At 48.5% G+C, this 20,522-nt stretch overlaps 1 protein-coding gene across 1 annotated transcript in view; it reads right to left on the reverse strand.

The window, feature by feature from the left end:
- The window catches only part of Irak2 (interleukin 1 receptor associated kinase 2), a 53,438-nt gene extending 33,032 nt beyond the window's left edge, over nt 1-20,406 (reverse strand). Inside the window, exons 1-2 of the mRNA XM_038319073.2 lie at nt 20,240-20,406; nt 11,541-11,723 (exon numbers count right to left, since the gene is read on the reverse strand). Of these exons, the coding sequence (XP_038175001.1) occupies nt 11,541-11,723; nt 20,240-20,333 (277 nt within the window). The 5' untranslated portion in view covers nt 20,334-20,406. The remainder of the gene's footprint in view (nt 1-11,540; nt 11,724-20,239) is intronic.
- Nucleotides 20,407-20,522: the final 116 nt, after the last annotated feature.

The raw sequence follows: 20,522 nt of genomic DNA on the forward strand, positions 1-20,522 counted from the left end.
TTTTGTTTGTTTGATTGTTGAGAAAGGGTCTCTTGTAGCCCAGGTTGGCTTCAAACCAACAATTAAGAGTGAACTCCCAATCGTTATGCCTCTGCTCCTAAGTGCTGGGATTGAAGAACGACTTTTGTTGGGTTGTGCCACCCGATATGTGGGCTCTAAATGAGCCACCTCCCTACAGTTGCCTATCCATAAAGTCTGTGCCTTGTAGCCCAGGCTAGCTTTGAAGCCCAGGAGGGGAGCACACAGTCTTTGTAACAAAATGTCAACAAAAGCCATTTGCTGAGGTGACTGCCAATTCATGAGCACACCTGTCACAAAGCTGCCCAACCAGGGGGTGACCAAAAGCAGATGTCCCCAGGAGGCAGGCTGGTCCACACACGGCTTACCCAGCCTTTACTCTTTGCTACTGTCTTTCTTGTGTTGTTCCTTCCTCCCCCAGACAGCCTAGAGCACCATGGTCTTAGAGGGCATACAGGCAGCACCTCACGATGGGTATGTGAAGCAGAAGGGACAGAGGTGCCTGGTGTCTCCATGGTAAAGAACCCTCAACCATGCCTCTGGGCTGAAGCCATGCCCACAATAGTGGGAAATGATACCCAAAGGACCATCCGTGCTCACGTTGCACTTGGGACCAGTATATAATGCATCTTTTCTTTTCCATTTTGTATTTATCAATGTATTTATCAACGTGTATATACACAATGTGCATATACCAGCAGGTGAGTGTGTGTGTGTATGTGTGTGTGAGGTATGTGTGTGTGAATATGGACAAACATGTACTCCAGAACTTGTATAGAGTGCCATGTACACCAGACTAGCTAACCTGAGGGCCTCTAAGAATTCTCCTTCTCCATCTCCCATCTCCCTTAGGGTCACTGGAAATATAGACACTGGTGCCGGTGTCTGGCTTTTACATAGGTTCTGGGGGTTTAAACTCAGGTCCTCAGGCTTGCAAAGAAATGCTTTCATACACTGAACCATCTCCCCAGCTAGAGGTATTTTTGTGACAGCAACCTGGCTGAGCTTCATCAATAGCATGGAGGTCACCAGGTGGTGGTGGCACATGCCTTTAATCCCAGCACTTGGGAGTCAGAGGCACACGGATCTCTGTGAGTTCCTTCGAGGCCAGCCTGGTCTGCAAGAGCTAGTTCCAGGGACAGGCTCCAAAGCTACAGAGAAGCTCTGTCTCAAAAAACAAAACAACAAACAAACAAACCACAGGGAAACCCTGTCTCAAAAAAACAACAAAAATAGCACGGAAATCAAAGGTCATTCTATCCATACTTAACCTCTGGCTCCTATTCCTGGTGACTTTGTTCTTTCCTCTGTTGCTGGGAATGAAACCAGGGCCTGGCACTAAGCCACTGAGTTATAGCCCAGCCCCTGTAACTTTTTTGTTTAGCACAAACCTGTGTCTTTCTGTGCAAGCACATCTGGTGTGGACATCAAGGGCCCTGGAGTTCATGGCTGACTTTTGCAAGCTCCACCCAGAAGCACACAAAAGCTTCATTTACTGTTTTCATTACAGGGAGAACCCCTCTTTTCTCGCCATAACCTGCACCTGGCAATGTGTCACTGAATGGCAGCATTCAGGATTGGGGGAGGAGGAGGATACACACTGGCAGGGCATCATGAGAAGGCCTGGGGAGAACCTGTCAGCACATTTGGGGTTAACACTACACAAGGGTACCTAGTGACACTTGGAGGGCCTTGCCCAGCCACAGATGTCAGCTGACAGTCCAGGTCAGGCTCTACTACGTCAGGCCCCATCAGCTTCCTGAAAAATCCCCGGGCAGGGTGAGCGTTGGGTTAGCTCAAGCTTTCCACATGCAAATGATAACTAAGATGTGTAAGGTTCAAATGTCTGGATTAGGGATACATCTCAGAGGATCAGTGCTTGCCAAGCAAGCATGAGTCCCTGGGTCCCACATCCCCAATACCAAAAGAAGTAAATGAATAAAATATTTTTTTAAAAAAGAAGTAGACAGACAGAAAGAAGGAAAAAAGAAAGACAGACAGACTTTAACCATCCTAATTTGTCTTTCATTGTTGCTTGCTTTCTCCCACTGTGAAAACCAAACGGGAGAGAATGTGGCCAGGAAGCTGGTTCAGCCGGCAAACCGCCACCACCCAGCCCCACCCACTCTTTCAGCCACCCAAAAGACAGAGATGCTGGGGAGATGAAAATAGAACACCAACCACCGCAGGCTCAGAGGTCAAGAGTAAGGAAGGGGCGAGTGTATGACCTCACCCCAGAGCAGGCTGGGGGCAGAATTCCCCTGGACGGCCTCCCAGTGCTCAGGATAGTGATCTTTTTCCCCTTGGGGATTAAATTCTCAAGGGTATCAGGTACTCGCACTGAGTCAGAGTGCGGTTTGGTTTGAGGGTAGAGCTGAGATGGAGCAGGCACAGCCTCCCAGTTAGCTGGTACCCAGGACAAAGTCTCCATCCTCTAAGGATGCTCACACACATGAGCATCCCTGAACACCCACACCCACACACACACATTCACATACAGGCCCAACTGTGTTCTCTGTCATCCTGAAGAAAACGAAACCTGAAACTCTTGTTTCCTCTAGAATCTTTATTTCAGCTCCACTTCCCTAAGTGGAAATAAAAAAGGCAGTTTTCTGTGCTGAAGCCTTGGCTGACCCTGGGAGGCCTAGGCTTCCCCTACTGGCCGCCTGGAGGTGAATCTCAGCACGGCTCACTGGGCAGAGGGCCCTCATTCTATGAGCACATTCCGGAAGTCCTTCCCTTTACCGTATCAAGGCAAACAATAATACCACACTTAAGTATTTGCTTTAATTCTAAGTTGACCTGTAGCTGGGATGGATCCCTGCTAAACAATCTAAGTGATTGGGCACAAACTAAAGGACCCTGGAGCAGGCAGCCACCTCAAAAACAAACAGCTCACTAGGCCCTTGCTTTGATTTTTCCTACTAACCCCCAGACCTGGTCTCTGCCTCTGTGATCTGTGGTTTAACAGTACACGTGTGCGTGCATGTGTGTGTGCTCATGCATGAGTATGCGCAGGTGTGCACGTGTGTGTGTGTGCACAGGGGTTGGAGAGATGGGTGAGCTGTTAAGAACACTGGCTGCTCTTCCAGAGGACCTGAGTTTAACACCCAGCACCCACATGGAGGCTCACAGCTCTCTGTGACTCCAGCTCCAATGAGTCTGACACCCTCTTCTGGCCTCTGTGGGCACTCTGTACATACATGTTACATATATATGTGCAAACCAAACACTCATACATATAAAAATAAATATTTTTCTTGAAACTTTTTGAGACAGAGTTTATCTATATAGCCCTGGCTGTCTTGGAACTAACTCTGTAGACCAGGCTGGCCTTGAACTTAGAGATCTGCCTCCCTCTGACTCCCAACTGCTGGTATTAGAGGTTTGTGCCGCACCACACCCGACTCACTTCCTAACTGCTCCACCCCTAGATTCCAGTGGAAGCTTCAGCAACACGGGAGCTGTCTTGCCAACGGTTACAGCTCAGCTCAGGGTTTGTTGTGCAGTGTGACGCAGCTGACACTGACTCACGCAGCCTCTGAGGATGGTTTAACCTCACACTTGGAGGAGCCTGAAGACCACGGCGCAGTTCACAGTCAGAGTGTGACGAGTGAAGCTCACTGTGCCCCAGTTCAATGGCACTGCATGTGGCCTGTGCTCATCCTTCCAGCACTCTCAAACCCCACAGTGACCGGAGAATCAGTTCGGGGAAGGAGATCAGGTGACCTGCCCCACACTAGGTAGGCATCAGCACCTTAAAAAAAAATGTGACCACGTCTTGAAGCTTCCTGCTTTGAAAGCAAAGTAAACAGGGGTGAGTTTACACACTTGTCTGATGGTTTGTGTCAGGGTCTCGTGGGACATAGCAGATGACAGATAAGTTGATTCTGGGTCCACAGGCCATGACTCTGGGGCTGATGTCTCAACCCGACACAGGGCCAGCTCCAGGGTCAGACCCCCAATGGTCCAGAGAATGAACCTGACCCACATTCTGTTGCTCCCTAAAGCTGTGAAAACCTTAGAGTTAATTGGGAGCCCTGTCGCCAGTGTGTGCTCAGCCTGGCCTCCGTGAAGAGGAAGGGAACACGCTTCTGTTTTGCTCAACAACTGCCCAAAGTCCCCTGTTCAAAGAGCCCCATCCAGAAAGGAAGTGACTCTGACCCACCAACCAAAGCCAAAGCCTGTGTGGTTGGAGTTGCACAAACACAGCTCCCCAAACCCTGTAAAACATAGCAAGAAAATTCTAGCTGGGGTTAGAAGTTGGCTATCCTGCTCTTCCCTAGTGCGTGAGGGGCTCGTCCCCAGCGCCCACAAAAAGGCACAAGACGGCAGTGGCCCAAAGGAGAGGAAGATTTAGTCACCTCCCACACCCCTTCAGTTGACACCCAGAACCTCATGACTATGTGGGATCAATACTTTTTTTTTTTTTTTTTATAAGCTACCTGCTCTCATCAACTTGGTGGGATTTAGAGTCACCATGGAGGCAAACCCTCCCCTGGGTGCATCTGTGAGGGGTTTTCTGGCTTAGATTGACAGAGATGCAAAGACCCATTGAGAATTCCGGCAGCACTGTCCCATGCATGGGGGTCCTGGACAGCGCACAGAGGAGCTGAGCGCCAGCTCTCTCTCATACTTCCTGGCTGTCCGTGCAGTACCAGGTCCTGGTGCCACACCTTCCCTCCATGATGAACTGTGCCCTCAAACTCAGGGCCAAATAAGTCCTTCCTTCCTTCCTTCCTCCAGCTGCTTGTTTGAGGATCTTGTGACAGCACTGAGAAAAACAGCTAGTACAATGGTAAAACCTCAATGTCCCCATTCCACAGAACACTGGAGTGTTCCCCAAAATAAAAGTTCTCCATTGCTTCCTAGAAAAAAACAAAAAGGCAAATTGTTTATAAAAGAAAAAAAACTTTTTGTTTTGTTTTTTGAGATAGAGTTTCTCTGTATAGCCTTGGCTGTCCCAGAACTCACTCTGTAGACCAGGTTGGCCTCAAACTCATTTTATTGTTGTTTGTTTGCCGGGCGGTGGTGGCGCACGCCTTTAATCCCAGCACTCGGGAGGCAGAGGCAGGCAGATCTCTGAGTTCGAGGCCAGCCTGGTCTACAAGAGCTAGTTCCAGGACAGGCTCTAGAAACTACAGGGAAACCCTGTCTCGAAAAAAAAAAAAAAAAAAAAAAAAAAAAAAAAGATAGTCTTCCAAAGGGACCCTGGCTGGCCTTGACCTCTCAAGCAAACCTGTCTCCATCCTCTCAGGAGCTGGAATTACAGGCACATGCCACCATATCTGGCCAAAAAAAAAAAAAAAAAAAAAAAAAAAAAAAAAAAAAAAAAAAAAAAAAACCACAAACCTTAATTGTCTTTATTTTCCATTAGAATCAAGCAATATTCCATTGCATGTTACAGACTATGGTTGGAAGGTCAAAACAGTTAAGAGTGTGTATCAGTCTCCCAGAGGACCTGTCCAACTTCTATTGCCAGCACCGCTGTTAGGCAGCTCACAACCCCCTGTAACTCCAGCTCCAAAAGATTGGATGCCTCTGGCCTTCGTGGGCAACTACCCACATAACACACAGACACCCATGTGCGTGTGCACGTACTCACACTGTATTAAAAACAAAATCAATCCTTAAAATAAAATCTCATTGGAGATTTATTCAAAAAAAAAAAAAAAAACAAACAGGATGTATTCCGAGGCCTGAACAACATTGGTTTGTTCTATCAACAGAGAAAGTCTTGTAGAAACCAGGAGCACATGTAACACCAAATGTCAGGTTTCTCTTTTCAAGTCAGAAAGAAGGACCATGGTTGCCCAGCATGCATGAGGCCCTGAGGTTAATCCCCAGAGTTTCACCATCTGGGCATGGTGATGCACACCTGTAATCTAAGAGGCTGAAGCAGTAGGATCAGGAATTCAAAGGCCTCTCGAGAGGTCCTCAAACATGCCTCCTGCCCAGCACAGGATCTGTGAACACGCTATACCCTCTGTCTAGAAATGACTGAGCAGGCCTTCAGTTGGAAAGTCAAGTTCATTCCTCCAGGGAAGCTGCCTGGATGAGACTGATTCCTCCCATCTTCTCCTCCTGACCGTCCTCCCCACCCACAGCATCTTCTCCGGGTGCATGTGCTACTCCTGGATGTGTGTACCTGTGTTGAGATCGTTACTATCCATCCACCCCATTACACAGAAGCATCCTGAGACCCAGGCTTATGCAATGCAATCAAACCCTCTACCAGTAAACCACATCCAAGCCGCTCAACCAAGGCTCCAGCGAAACAGACGTCGGGACGCATGACGACCAGAGACATACTAAGAACCAGGGGCTGCCAGATAGGCTGGCCAGGAGAGCCACACCAGCCGGCTAGGAGAGGGCCTACTGGAATCACTGACTGCAATAGGCAAGCAGATACATGGCCTGTGGCTTCCGGCTCCATCCCAGCAGTGAATTGTGGGTGTACTGGCAGGAAGGGGTGTGTGTGTGTGTAGATAACGTCTTTCTGTTTGAGGCCCACTGGGTCATTAGAAGCTGATAGGGGAGAGCCACAGATTGCATCAGATGGTGGACCGATCTAGAGACTGGTAGATACCAGGCCTGTCTCCCTTGGGGACAGGGCACATGTGGGCAGACAGTTGTATAAAGGCTTCAAGGTGGCCAAATGGGAAGGTGTGTGTGTGGCAAAGATTTAACTGTCCTTGGAATAGGTGCTTCTCCTCCAAAGGAACAAGATGCTTTTGCTATGTGTAACCTCCTCCCGCATTTCCCAGTCTCCTTTGCAACCAAGTGGATCCCAGGTCGCAGTTCTGGCCAATGTGTTTGAGGGGCTGTTGGACAGGCAGCTTCCTGGTCATGCCCTTATAAGAAAGGACACAAACACCCCCCTTCCCTTCTTGTCACCTTACATAAAAACCAAAGCTATACGTCCCAGGGGTCTCCTGACACCAGGACACAAGGACAGCCTTCCCTCAGATGCCACTTTCTAGCTTACTCTCTTAAGCCAGTGGCTCTCAACCTCCCTGCCACTGCGACCCTTCAATTCAGTTCCTCATGCTGTGCTGACCCTCAACCATAAATTATTTTTGTTACTACCGCATAACTAATTTTGTTACTGTTATGAATTGTAATGTAAATATCTGTGTTTTCCCGTAGTCTTGAGCAACTCCTGTGATTGGGTCATTAGACACGACCTACAGGGTGAGAACCACTGCCTTAAACTCTCTCAGAACCTGAAGCTCCGGTTTTGGGGGCTAGGTCAACAAGCCCCGGGATCATCTTATCTCCACCCAGCCAGGTCTGAGCTTAGAGGCACCTGTGGTTTAGGTCTTCACAGAGAGCTCACCCACTGAGCCGCCTCCCAGTTTAGTCTGACTGACTGTTATTCAGACAAGATCTCACTATGTAACCCAGGCTAGCCTGGAGCTCACTACCCTCCTGCTTCCCTTTGTCCAGGGCTAGGGTAAACAGACACGTGCCACCATGCCAGGCCCAGCTCGGCTCTTTATGTCTGTGTAGCCCACACCATGTGAACCAGAGCCTGGAGTCTGCCTTGGAGACGACCAAGAATGGATGCAGGGGGAGGAGAAGGTGGTACTTCTGGGACCTGCTTCCTATTATGTGCCCTCTGTAATTATTTATTCCAATTCTTGTCATATTTCATGGCTATCAGGTTAAATAATGACCTTGGCAATCAAAGCTGAGAAAAAGTGAAGGTACAGAAACCCACAAACCAATCCCCTCAAAGACTTTGGTTTCAAGACAGGCAAGTCCGGCACCTGTGAGCCTTTGGCTCACATAATGGTCACAAAGACACTGTTGACTGCAGAGTGTGTTTGCTGAGACACTCCTCAGCTCTATGGAAGCTGCTGGCTGGGGCTTTTTGTTTGTGGTGCTGGGAGCCCAGGTCTTTGCCTGGACAAGTGTCCCACTGAATACAGCTACCTTCAAATCTTTGTTTTGTTTTGTTTTTTTTGTTTTTCGAGACATGGTTTTGCTATAGCTCTTGGAGCTTGTCCTGGAACTCGTTGTGTAGACCAGGCTAGCCTCAAACTCACAGAGATCCACCTGCCTCTGCCTAGTGAGTGCTGGATTAAAGGCATGCGCCACCACTGCCCAGTTTAGCTACCTTCAAATCTATCTTTAAGAAGTATTTACACACAGAGGCAGGCAGATCTCTTGAATTCAAGGTCAGCTTTGTCTACACAGTGAGTTCCAAGCCATCCAGGTGACACTGAAAGAACCTGTGTCACACTACACACACACACACACACACACACACACACACACATTTGGATACCTAGGGCTATAGTTTACTGGAAGAACAGTTGTCTAGCATGTATGTATAAATTCATTTGGGTAGAAGTCAATTTTTCAAGTTAACTACAGTTGGGCAAGTTAATAATTAAGCAGGTAAGTGCAAAAATAAGATTAAATATTGCGGCTAGAAAAAGGGACTCTGCGCCTTCTTAACACAGGAACTTGAGTACCCACACACACACACACACACACACACACTCCCTGGGTGTTCACCTTCAGAAGGGGCAGGCAACTTTTTTTCTCTAATGGAAACCAGCCAGAGTCAGAAAGGGGAAGTTGTTGCCTGGGGACTTGATCAGTGGTGAGCACAGAGCCAAAACCTCACAAAGACAGCTAGGGGACAGGGGAGTGGGGACACACCTCAGGTGGCTTCAGCCATCAGGACTGAGGAAAAGTTGTGTTGCGGGGGATGGGGGAGTAAAAGGCAGAACAGGAGGGTCTGGTCAGAGAAGGGCTCTAATCACAAAGGCTGGGAGGTGGTGCTTCCAGCAAGACCAGAGAGCCCACAGTTGGGCCCCCACCATCCCTCCATCCCCCAACCCCTCCCTGTTAGCTCAGCTTCTATGGAAGAGTGGAGCAGTGGGCCCTGGATTCAGATGAGACCCGGTGGACCTTGGAACTTGGGACCTCAGGCCAAACAGCCATTCTTTTGCTGTTTGTTTGTTTGATTTTGAGAAAGGGTCTCTCTATGCAGCCCTGGCTTACCCAAGACTCATAGAGATCAGCCTGTCTCAGCTTCCCAAGTGCTGGAATTAAGAGTGTGCACCACTGTGCCCCGCACGAGGGTATCTCTTTAAATCTGGTGCCACAGTCTTTGTTGACCTCACTTGGTAAAGATTTTTCCTAGATTGGTCAATGGCCAGGGGATGTGGTGGGAGGAGCCATTTCTCAACCTCTGGGGCGCCTCCTCTGCTATCAGACATCCCGAGGGGACGCCACTGTCAATCTCAGGGTTTGTCCTGGCTGGCCAACTGCCTCCCCAGAGTGGACCAGCAGTAAGTCCACTGTGACCACATACGAGCTGGCAGCTCTCCCTACCTCTGGGGACCCTTCCTCACCTCCTTTGGAGTCATTGAGAGATTATAATTAATTCTTTCAAAATACAAAAAGAATTTTTTTTTTGAAACAAGGTCTCATGTAGCACCAAGCTAGCCCTGAACTCATTATGTCACCAAAGCCGGCTTTGAATTCTATTTTTAATTAATTAATTTTTTTTAACTTTATGTGCATTGGTGTGAAGGTGTCAGATTCCGAGGACCTGGAGTCACAGACAGTTGAGAGCTGCCATGTGGGTGCTAGGAATTGAACCCAGACCCTCTGAAAAAGCAGCTGAGACATCTCTCTGGCACCCTGGCTTTGAATTCTTGAGTCTCCTACCTCTCCCTCCCAAGTGATGGATTACAAATGTTTGCCACCGTACCAGTTTACACCTTATCATTTCTCAGCATCTGTCACAGTGCAGTTTTCTAAGAATACAGAGAAACCAAAAGTGAGGTCACAATCATCAGGAATCTGATCACATGATCAAATGAAATGCCTCTTGGTTCCAGCCATCATGAGGACTAAGACTTCAAGAATCCCAGAGAGGGTTCGGCTTGGCATCCAGGCTGGTGCCTTCACAGGCCAATGGTGGGGTCTGAGACCCTGAAAGGAGGAAGGTCCGGGCCAGACATGGACTCAGCCAGCTGTATCTTGCGCCGGGCCTCTCTGGCTGGTACTCAGAGAATGGAGACCAGTGGTCTGGCACAGCTCAGGACAGGACAGGGTGGGTTCTAGAAGGTTCTAAAGGGCTGTGAGGCAAGCAGACTACCCTGTCCAATCTGAAGGAAGGTGGACATGGAAGGAGACAGGGTAGATAATTACAAATAGGACAGAGAGAGAGCCTTGGGGAAGCCATGGCAGGCAGGGCCTTGGTGTATGGGACAATTTCTGGGACTGCAAAAGCAAGCCTGGCTGGAGTCTCTCCTGCTGGAACAGGCACCTTCTATTTAAGCCCCAAAGGGAAAGTCATCATGTGTGAAAACCCACATACATTAAATCCCAGGGAGTTTCCTAGCAGCTGAAGAGTGGGCACAGTCCCAGGGTGACCCTGGAAGCCCATGTGGGCTGCAGCTCTGAGACTGGGGAGCTCTAACCCCAATCCTTCTCTAAAGAAGACTTCCAGTCATCCAGGCAAGCTCTGCATCAGGGTCTCTGGCACAGCAAGCAGCCATTCCGGTGCCAACACAGGTCAACTCTGAGGCCTGTTGGGACTTCCCAGGCCTCAGAGGCTCCATCTCTTTTCTCTTATGTAGTGCTGGGGTTGGAGTTCAGGGCCTTGCACCTCAGGCAAGCGCCCTACCCTTCAGCTACTCCCCCAGCCCTATCTCTCCTTGCAGGCTCCTCCCTGGGCTCTCCGACCCCTGTTATTTCTTTCTGCTCTCGCGGTGCTCTCTCTTTGGACTGGCCATCCCTGACCACAGTCCTAGGAAGCGTCCCCACCCCATCACTTTCCCCTTGATCTCTTTATTCTCCTTTCCTGCTACTGCCGTCTACCTGGCTCCCCAGGATTTAAATGTTTAAAATGTGTTTATTTGTGTACTTTTGTGGGGAGAGGCGCCACGTGTGGGAAGGTCAGATGCCAACTTTTGGGAGTCTCTCCGTTTACCATGTGGGTCCCAGAGAGAGAACTCAGGTCATAAAGCTTGGCAACATATGCCCTTACCCACTGAGTCATCTCCCTGGCCTCCATTGGCTGTGGTTGGTTGCTCGGTTAGTTTTGTTTTTTTCAAGACAGGGTTTTTCTTGTTGCCCTGGCTGTCTTGAAACTCTGTAGACCAGGCTGGCTTCGAACTCAGAGATCCACCGGCCTCTGCCTCTTGAGTGCTGGGTGGGATTAAAGGCATGTGCCACCACCACCCAGTCCAATATTTTTTAATTACAAATACAAAAGGTTTTAGGTCTCTGGCTAGTCAGCATTTCTCCTGATAAACCCAATGCCAAGAAGAGTACATAGCAGGCCCTGCAGATAATATCTGATCAATAAATGATTTGGTGTTGAATTTCAATATGGGATAAAGAAGGGTCCTAGGGCTAGGCTGCATCTCAGGATTAGAGAGTTCATCTCGTCCAAGTTGGTTCCAGCCCCTGCACTGACAAAAGATAGACAGGGTCTTCAGACAGACACACAGCCCTTGCTGAGACCCTCTCAGGGACAGACGGCTACTCACAGCTCAGGACAATCTGGGCAGCTCGGTAGAGTTCCAGGTGACACAGGAGGTCCACCAGCTGCTGGACCGTGGCCTGTCGCATGGCCCACCACCACAGCAGCTCCCGAGTGATGCTCACACCCTGTACCCTCTCCATGGATTTGATCTTCCGCAGCTGTGTCAGGTCCGTGATCACATAGGAGGCTGGAAGGCAAGAGAGGATTCTGCTTAGCGCTGGAGATGCCGCCTCCGAGGGAGAGGCCCTTCCTGCCCCACTGCTCCTCCCAGGTCTCAACATGGCTGCTGCACCCAACAGGAGGAAGATCACAGGACAGGAGCCCGGGGAACCTTGGGTACCAGCAGTTTCTTGGCTCGGGATGATCTCTTCCTCACCAAGAGCCTCAACGGGGAGCAGAACTGTGCCCGCTCCATCTAAAACAGTAGCCCCTGCAGGCAGGGAGTTTCATCTCTCTCCACGACTGCCACATCCACAAACAGAGAGACTGCCCGGCTCGGGGCAGCAGGCTCTGATGCAGATGAGTGGACGGCCACAAGGTAGGGAGGCCCTCAGACTCAGGGTACCCCATTCTTGGAGGACCCCCAAAAATGTCCTCCAATGCCATTCCCTGAGCACCTGGCACAGTAAGTCTCACCCCGGTGGGAAAAAAATAATAGGTCTGGCCGGGCGGTGGTGGTGCACGCCTTTAATCCCAGCACTCGGGAGGCAGAGGCAGGCGGATCTCTGAGTTCGAGGCCAGCCTGGTCTACAAGAGCTAGTTCCGGGACAGGCTCTAGAAACTACAGGGAAACCCTGTCTCGAAAAAACAAACAAACAAAAAAAAATAATAGGTCTGTGATTAATGAATGAACGAATGAACCCATGGTCACCGTCCTTATGCAACTGTCACAGGGACCAATGCAGCCCGTGGGGTCGGCACTCAGCTAACCGTGATGCACTGGGCTGAACTGTAAGGAGCTGTGTTGGCAATAATACAAAATTATGCATTCCCTCTTTTATTTTTTGAAACAAGATCTGGCTGTGTGGAGTAGCCTAGCCTACAGTGCAGCAATCCTCCTGCCCCTGTCTCCCATATGCTGGCATTAATGGCATGAGCCAGCACACCTGGCTTCCCTTTGGATTTGTTTGGTATAAAATAGATGGGGGTTCCCATGGAAAATCCCAACCTCCCTGGCCAAGTCCACTAGGCTGCTCTCTCTCGTCCTTCACAGGGAGCTGGCTTCAGATGGATTTGGACAGACAGGTTAGACCCTGACCTTATTTGTTAATGCCGTAGTTCAAGCCTCCTCCCAGTGGACCTTGGCTCATCATAAATGGCTACTTTTCAGCTTTATTACTGTTTACTAACCTTGATGGTGCATGCCTTTAATCCTAGCACTCTGGAGGCAGATGCAGGAGGACTTCTGTGAGTTTGCGGCCAGCCTGGTCTACAGAGTGAGTTCCAGGCCAGCTAGGATGACATAGTGAGAACCTGTCTTCATTTTTTTCAAAAATATTAATTTTATTTTTGCTATTATTGTTTTAATTGTCATGGTGCTGGATACTGAGCCCAGAGCCTCATCTCACGGGACTCCACTCCGAGTTTTTTTCTCCAGCTCATAAAGAGTTTGTTAGTTTGGTTGGATGGGTTTTTTTTTTTTATATTTTGCAGAACTGGGGTTCAAAACCAGGGCAGCATGCATGCCAAACCACCAAGCCATACTCCCAGTCCTTAAAAGGCATTTTTATTTGTGACAAAGTATCCCACTGATATTTTTAAAGAGAGGATCTCACTGTGCAGAACAGGCTGACCTTGAACTTACAGATCTGCCTTCCTCTACCTCCCAAGTGTTAGGATTAAAGGCATGAGCCACTACATCAGTCCTGCCACTGAGTTTATTGACATAAGGGAAGCATTTAAAACAAAGAAAAACAAAATTTGGGAACAGTCTAGCCTGGGGTGGTACCATGATATAGCATGATGGAAGAACACTTGTTAGCATGTGCAGTGACCCCAGCCCCAATCCCCGGTACTACAAAACAAAACAGAACAAAAATGAGGAATTAAAAAAAAAAAATCAAATCTTAGTCAGGTAGTGGTGGTGCAAGCCTTTAATCGGGAGGCAGAGGCAGGTGGATCTTTTTAGTTCGAGGCCAGCCTAGATTACAAGCAAGTTTCAGGACAGTCAGGGCTACACAGAGAAACCCTGTCTTGGAAAAATAAACAAACAAACAAACCAACAACAAAATCAAGCCTTGGTTCAAAGAGTTCAAAAATCACAGCGGGGATTAATGTGAACACAAAGTCAAGTTTTGGGGTGAGTGTGGTGTACTTGGTTGATACAGTGCTTGCCTCCCATGCATGAGGCTCTAGGTTCAGCCCTAGCACCCCCAAAGAAAAATGTTATTAAACACTGTTCTGGAGACCTAGATGAGCTCTAGAGAGGGCAGGCGAAACCAAAACTCCATAGAGCTTTTCTGTTTAGAATATGAGCTCGGAAGGGTGCTGAGCAGGGCACAGGGAGGCGGGAGATAAAGCTCAGAACTTCCTAGGACCGCAGAAGAAAGACATTAGAACCAGGAAAAGCACAGGGGCCCTTACACTGTCAGTCCCCCTCTCTAGAGAAATGAAGAAGGGCCATGCCACTTTCCCACAGAGAAGCCTCCAGGAGAAGCGCCCTGCAGGAACGGAAAGTTCCAGAGTTGCAGTTTTAGTCACTGGAAACTCCAAACCAGATTCCCAGCCAACGGGAAGTGATGTAACAGCCCAGAGTCCCCTTCCCACTGTTCTTAAGGGACAAAGAGGAAGGAGTGACCTCCTGTCAAAGCCCAGTAAGGATGCTTGTGAAAGGAGGTTCTTTGACTCTCCGTGAATTTCAATTTCCTCCCAGGAGAGACAGGAAGTGAACCCCAGGGTGCCTCCTGAAAGGGAGAGGTTAGTTCTGTGAAACTGATGTCTCTTATGGTAGTGATCCATCAGTACTGCACCCAGGAGCAGGACAGGCCAAGAGGCAGGCAGGGGGACTCAGTCACTGCCAACAGCCCCGCTAGGCTATGGCTCTTATTAATTTGATCACTATGGAAGAGAGGAAAAATCGAAGTCCTCCTCATCTTCCTACTACCTGCGAGACCCAAGGAAACCATTGGCTGCATTCTGGCAATCTTCCAGAGCAAGGGCAGCCCAGCCTCCTAAAATGACCCAGCCTCAAGATCAAACGCCCCTCTCTTGACTAGCCAAACTCCACTGTGTTCCCTCAGCGTCTTACAGATGAAAGGCTCAGAGATGTATAGTCACTTGCCTGCAGGCACACAGCTATGTGATGCACAAATGCTGCTATGCACTGGAGCAAGGAAGAAAGTGGTCCAGCAAGGCGGCTCCTGCAGGGGCTCCTCTACACACTCCCGCGTAGATGACACCGTAAGAACCCGATCTACATGGCGCACGCCTTAAATTCCAGCACTCGGGAGGCAGAGGCAAGCGGATCTCTGAGTTCGAGGCCAGCCTGGTCTACAAGAGCTAGTTCCAGGACAGGCTCTAGAAACTACAGGGAAACCCTGTCTCGAAAAACCAAAAAAAAAAGAACCCGATCTACACAAGTTCAGACAGCTACTACAACTTTCGAGTGTGCGTATTTGTAGCCATGGGTTTTCTAGATCACTCTAAATCTTCCCGCATCCCACATCCCACACCCTCCCTCCTAGGACCACAGCTCAAGTTCATCTTTTTCTAGAATAACTCAGCTGCCAAAACTTAAGAGTAGAGGGACTATCATCCAAGTTCTTCCTCCTTTGTGTCATGGAAAACCAGAGTCCTGAGGCCAGCTGGCAGCTGCATAGCCAGCTCCAGGGCCAGCGACCCTGATGGGGCTCAGAACATCATTCTCTGGGATGGATGCTGAATACCTACCTGCCTGCTTGCCCAGCACTGTCCTTGACTCCAGAGACACAGTGAAAGAGGCAGGATCAGCCCCACTCACACGGTCATGCACTACAGAGAGAGATGGACTGGCCAAAGCAGGAACAAGGGTGAGCGGGCGCGTTCAGGGGAACCAAGGGGAAATACCTAGAGCTGAGGGAGCAAGGGCGGTTGAGTGAGGAGCCGCATTTAAGGAGAACAGGGTTCCACTTTGGAATAATAAGAATAAAATCACAGCTCTGTGAATGTGCTAAGTGCTACTGAGATGCTCTTCAAGTATGTGCATTATATGATTGCTCATTGAAATACGTTCATTATAAGATCATTGATTTAAATATGCACATCATATGATCATTGATTATGGGTTTTTTGCTTGTATTTTTCTTTGTTTGATCACTTGCTTGCTGCTAGTCTGCTTGTTTTTTGGCTTGAGACAGGCCCTCAGGTAACCCAGGTTGGTCTGGAATTCACTGCATGGTGGAGACTGACCTTGAACTCCTAATCCTCCTACAATGACTTCTTAAACACTCAGCACACAGGTCTGTGCCACCACAATACCCCCCTTCTCCTTCCTCCTCCTTTTCCTCTTCCTTCCCCTCCTCCTCTGTTATTTCATTCCAGTAGTTGAATGGTAAGCACACACTTTACTATTCCAGTAGTAGGCAAGGAAAGCACACACTTTACTACCGAGCTACACCAGCATCATGGATTATATTTTTTATTTTATTTTTTGTTGTTTTTTTTTTCTTTTTAAATTTATTTATTATGTATACAGTATTCTGTCTGTGTGTATGCCTGCAGGCCAGAAGAGGGCACCAGACCTCATTACAGATGGTTGTGAGCCACCATGTGGTTGCTGGGAATTGAACTCAGGACCTTTGGAAGAGCAGGTAATGCTCTTAACCTCTGAGCCATCTCTCCAGCCCCTTTTTGTTGTTTTTGAGACAGGGTTTCTCTGTGTAGCCTGGAACTCAATCTGTTGACCAGGCTGGCCTTGAACTCACTGAGATCTACCTGCCTCTGCTTCCCAAGTGTTGGGATTAAAATTGTGTGCCACCCCAGCCAGCCCATAAATTATATCTTGATAAAGCTTTTTTCAAAAAGTCATAAGTGTGCCTCTTAGCCAGGCGGTGGTGGCGCACGCCTTTAATCCCAGCACTCGGGAGGCAGAGGCAGGCGGATCTCTGTGAGTTCGAGACCAGCCTGGTCTACAAGAGTTAGCTCCAGGATAGGCTCTAAAGCTGCAGAGAAACCCTGTCTCGAAAAACAAAAACAAAAAAAAAAAATAAAATAAATAAGTGTGCCTCTTACACTAATGTTCTAAGAACAGAAGGTATCCTGCTCTGAGCAGTTCAAGACTGGGCTGAAATGAAAAAAAAATTAAAGGCCATCCCTCTCCCCCCAACACACACACACACACACACACACACACACACACACAGAGTTGGTCACTGTCCAGGAAATATTCCAAGTCAGCATAGGGCATCCAAGTGTTGGGACAGAGTCCCCTGGACAATCAGGTGGCAACAGACATCCTCACAGGACCCTGAGACTAAGGCTGAGGTCACACGAGAAGAGTCCTTCATCCCAGGTGTTACCAACACCAGCCTCCTAGTTCTCCGGCAGTGGTACAGCATGAAAATGCACACTCAAGAGAAAATCCAAAGACTACCTTGCCAGGTGTGGTAAAATCCCAGCTTCAAAGAAGCTGGGGCGGGAGGATCACCAGTTTGAGGCCAGTGTCAGCTACACAAGAGACCATTGGGAGGCGGTGCCCAACCAAGTGAAGGTCCTATGATGTATTTTAATAAAAAAAAAAAAAAGGCAGGCTTGGGGCGGGGGGGCACTAGGGAGATGGCCCAGCAGTTAAGAGCACTGGTTCCTCTTTCAGAGGATCCAGGTTCAGTTCACACACAATGCACATGAAATAAAAATAATTCTTTAAAAAGGTAGGCTAGGCTGTCTATCATGTATAACCGGTGGACAGAAATGGCAGGATGCTTAAATGCATATCTACACTTAAATGCCCTTGAGAAAAGAGCAGAAGGCACAATCCTGAGCACTGCAGGGCTGCAAGGTCAAGAAGCTAGCAAACATGAGCAGCACCGGGTCTTACAAAGGGCTCTCTGAGGCTAAGAATGCTCGTCCCTGAGGAGAACTGGGCTCATCTCTCTCTTTTTTAAAACCGTGTATACAGTATTCTGCCTATATGCATGCCTGCAGGCCAGAAGAGGACACCAGATCTCATTACAGATGATTGTGAGCCACCATGTGGTTGCTGGGAATTGAACTCAGGACCTTTAGAAGAGCAGGCAGTGCTCTTAACCACTGAGCCATCTCTCCAGCCTCTGGACTCATCTTTCTGCTCTCAATTCCTACAGTATTCTCTCTCTCTCTCTCTCTCTCTCTCTCTCTCTCTCTCTCTCTCTCTCTCCCTTTCTTCCCTCCCTCCCTCCCCCTTTCCCCCTTTCCTCACTCTCTTTTCTTTGCATATCAACTTCGTTTCTTCCTGGGTGAAAGGGTCCCTGAAACCCATAATTGCTGACTCTTGGGGGTAGCTGTGCTTTGGGCTGAGAGTCTACCCCTGCTGGTGTTCTGCTGGTGTTTTACAGTAGCCTTGACGTTCACCCACTGCATGGTGTGACAACTAGACATGTCTCTAGACACTGGAAACTGTTTCTTATGGGGGAAAAAAAATCCCAAAGTTAAGGACCTTTACCTTAAAATACTTACGATTTTTTTCTTATTTTCTTTTTCATTTGCCAGGCTAGGGGCAGATCCTAAGGCCTCCCACATTCTAGTTGAGAGTTCTAAACTGAGGTACACCTTAACCCTAATGTACATATTACATGTTCAAACTCGAGGGACAACACACAGATTCACTTTATTGTGTCAAGCACACCTATATATTATAAACAATTTTTAATTAGTGCAGTCCTTTATAATGTAAAAAGCTGGGGAGTGAGAGTTTTGTTCTGTTGTTGCTTGTCTTTTGTTTTGAGATAAGGTCTCACTTCGCCCAGCTACTTTCTAATTCCCTGCACCTTGAACTCCTGATCCTCTTGCCTCTGCATCTCTACTGTGGCATTAGAGGTGTGTACCATACCACACCTGACAAAATGTAAAACAATTTTTAAAAAATTTTAGGGTTCACAAAATTTTGATTCAACAATAAGTATTGAAGGAAGCATGCTAACTATCACTCCTGGGTGTCACCAATGGGCACGAAAACCACCCTTCGAAAGTATAAAATAATTTATTGTGTATTGATGCATGATTTGTGTGGGTACACAAGCCATGACTCATATGTGGAGGTCACAGGACAACCTTGTGGAGTTGGTTCTCTCCTTCCACCTTTGCATGGGTTCCGGGGATTGAACTCCGGTCCAGAGGCTCGATATTGAGAGCCTTTACTCACTGAACAAGCTTGCCAGACTCCGGTAATGTAAAACATGTATATTACTGAAGTCAGGCGTGCATATCCCAGCACTTGAGAGGAGTCAGTGGGAAGACCAGACGTTCAAGGTCATTCTTAGCTATGTAATGAGTTTAGGCTAGCCTGGTTTACATGAGACCATATCTAAAATAAAAATAAATAAAAAAATTTAAAAAGCAAATAATATCAATGGAATACACACACACAGAGAGACACACACACACATACACTTCATTTAAGAAATTAAGTGGCAAGTTACACTGACTTAAACCGTAAAACTAAGAATGCCAACTGTTGACTATTTCCTTTTGACCGACATATAAGAATGGGGACGGGGCTGTTGCTTAGTTGGTCCAGTGTCACATAAACCAAACCTGTAATCCCAGCATTCCAAAATGGAAGTGGGAGGATCAGAAGTTCAAAGGCAGCCTGGGCTCATAGCAAGCCCCAGGCCATTGTGGGCTACATGAGTCCCTATCCAAAATAAGAAAGACAGAAGAGAAAAAAAAAAACCACCAAGGCACAAATGTTAAAATCTGTAATCCTACACTCAGGAGGCTGAGAAAAGAGGGAGGGTGACAAGCTCTGAGACACCCTGGGCTACATAAGGAAACCATCCTGTCTCAAAAAAGACAAAAACAATTGCCTTGGATATGGTTCATTGGTATCTTGCTTGCCTAACAGGGACAAGTCCCTAGGATCAGTTCCCTCATTAGATAGATAGACACACAGACAGACAAAAAGACAGACACGGGAGCGCACACCTTTAATCTCAGCATTGGGAAGGCAGAGGCAGGTGGATCTCTGTGAGTTCCAGACCAGCCTAGTCTACACAGCAAGTTCTAGGGCAGCCAAACCTACACAGTGTGACCGTCTCAAAACAGTTAATAAAGAATGGAAAATAAGCCATAGAATGGCAACGTTAAGGTAGGAAGGAACCTTCCTGACACTAGTTTTATTCCCACAACTGCACAACGAAGCTCTAATTGTCACCTGCAATTTACAGATTAAGACAAGTTTCAGGGAAGTTAAGAGAGTGGCCCCAGATACAAGCTGCAAATTGATGAGACTGAACGCAGCCTGAGCAGCAACGCATATACGCGGGTAACCTATTCCTAGAGACTACAGCTCCACGATCAATAAACAAACAGGCAAAAAACACGCCACGCAGCTACGGTGGGAGTCACCCAGAAGCCTGGATTCGAATCCCATACACCCTTTCACTTAGCCAGCCTACGCTTTGGGCAAGTTCATAGGCAGTTTTAGGTCGGTCTGGAAACTAAAACAAGGCAGCAGCGTTCTAAACAGGTATTCCCCGGCCTCGGGCGCGGATCTGATCGCGGGTTGAAAGCAGGCGGTTTCTCACTCACCGAACTGCATCCAGTCCCATTCGCTCAGCGTGTCGATATTGCGGCACAGGTCGTCCAGCACCCGGGACGGCAGCTGGTAGATGTAACAAGTCATGGCGTGACTGCGAGGAGACCCAGCCGGCGGCGACTGAGCCGGCAGCGATGGGTCACGGCTTCCCTAGTGAGGGGCGGCGCTGTCCGCGGGCGCTCTGGGCAGGCGAGCGAGCGCTCCCAAGTGACCAAGTGCGGCAGTACGCGCCATCCCGCCCATAGCCGAGAGCGGGCGAGCTGGCGCCCCTCAGTG

This window comes from Arvicola amphibius, chromosome 2 (genome assembly GCF_903992535.2).
Source record: "Arvicola amphibius chromosome 2, mArvAmp1.2, whole genome shotgun sequence".
Classification (NCBI taxonomy): domain Eukaryota; kingdom Metazoa; phylum Chordata; class Mammalia; order Rodentia; family Cricetidae; genus Arvicola; species Arvicola amphibius.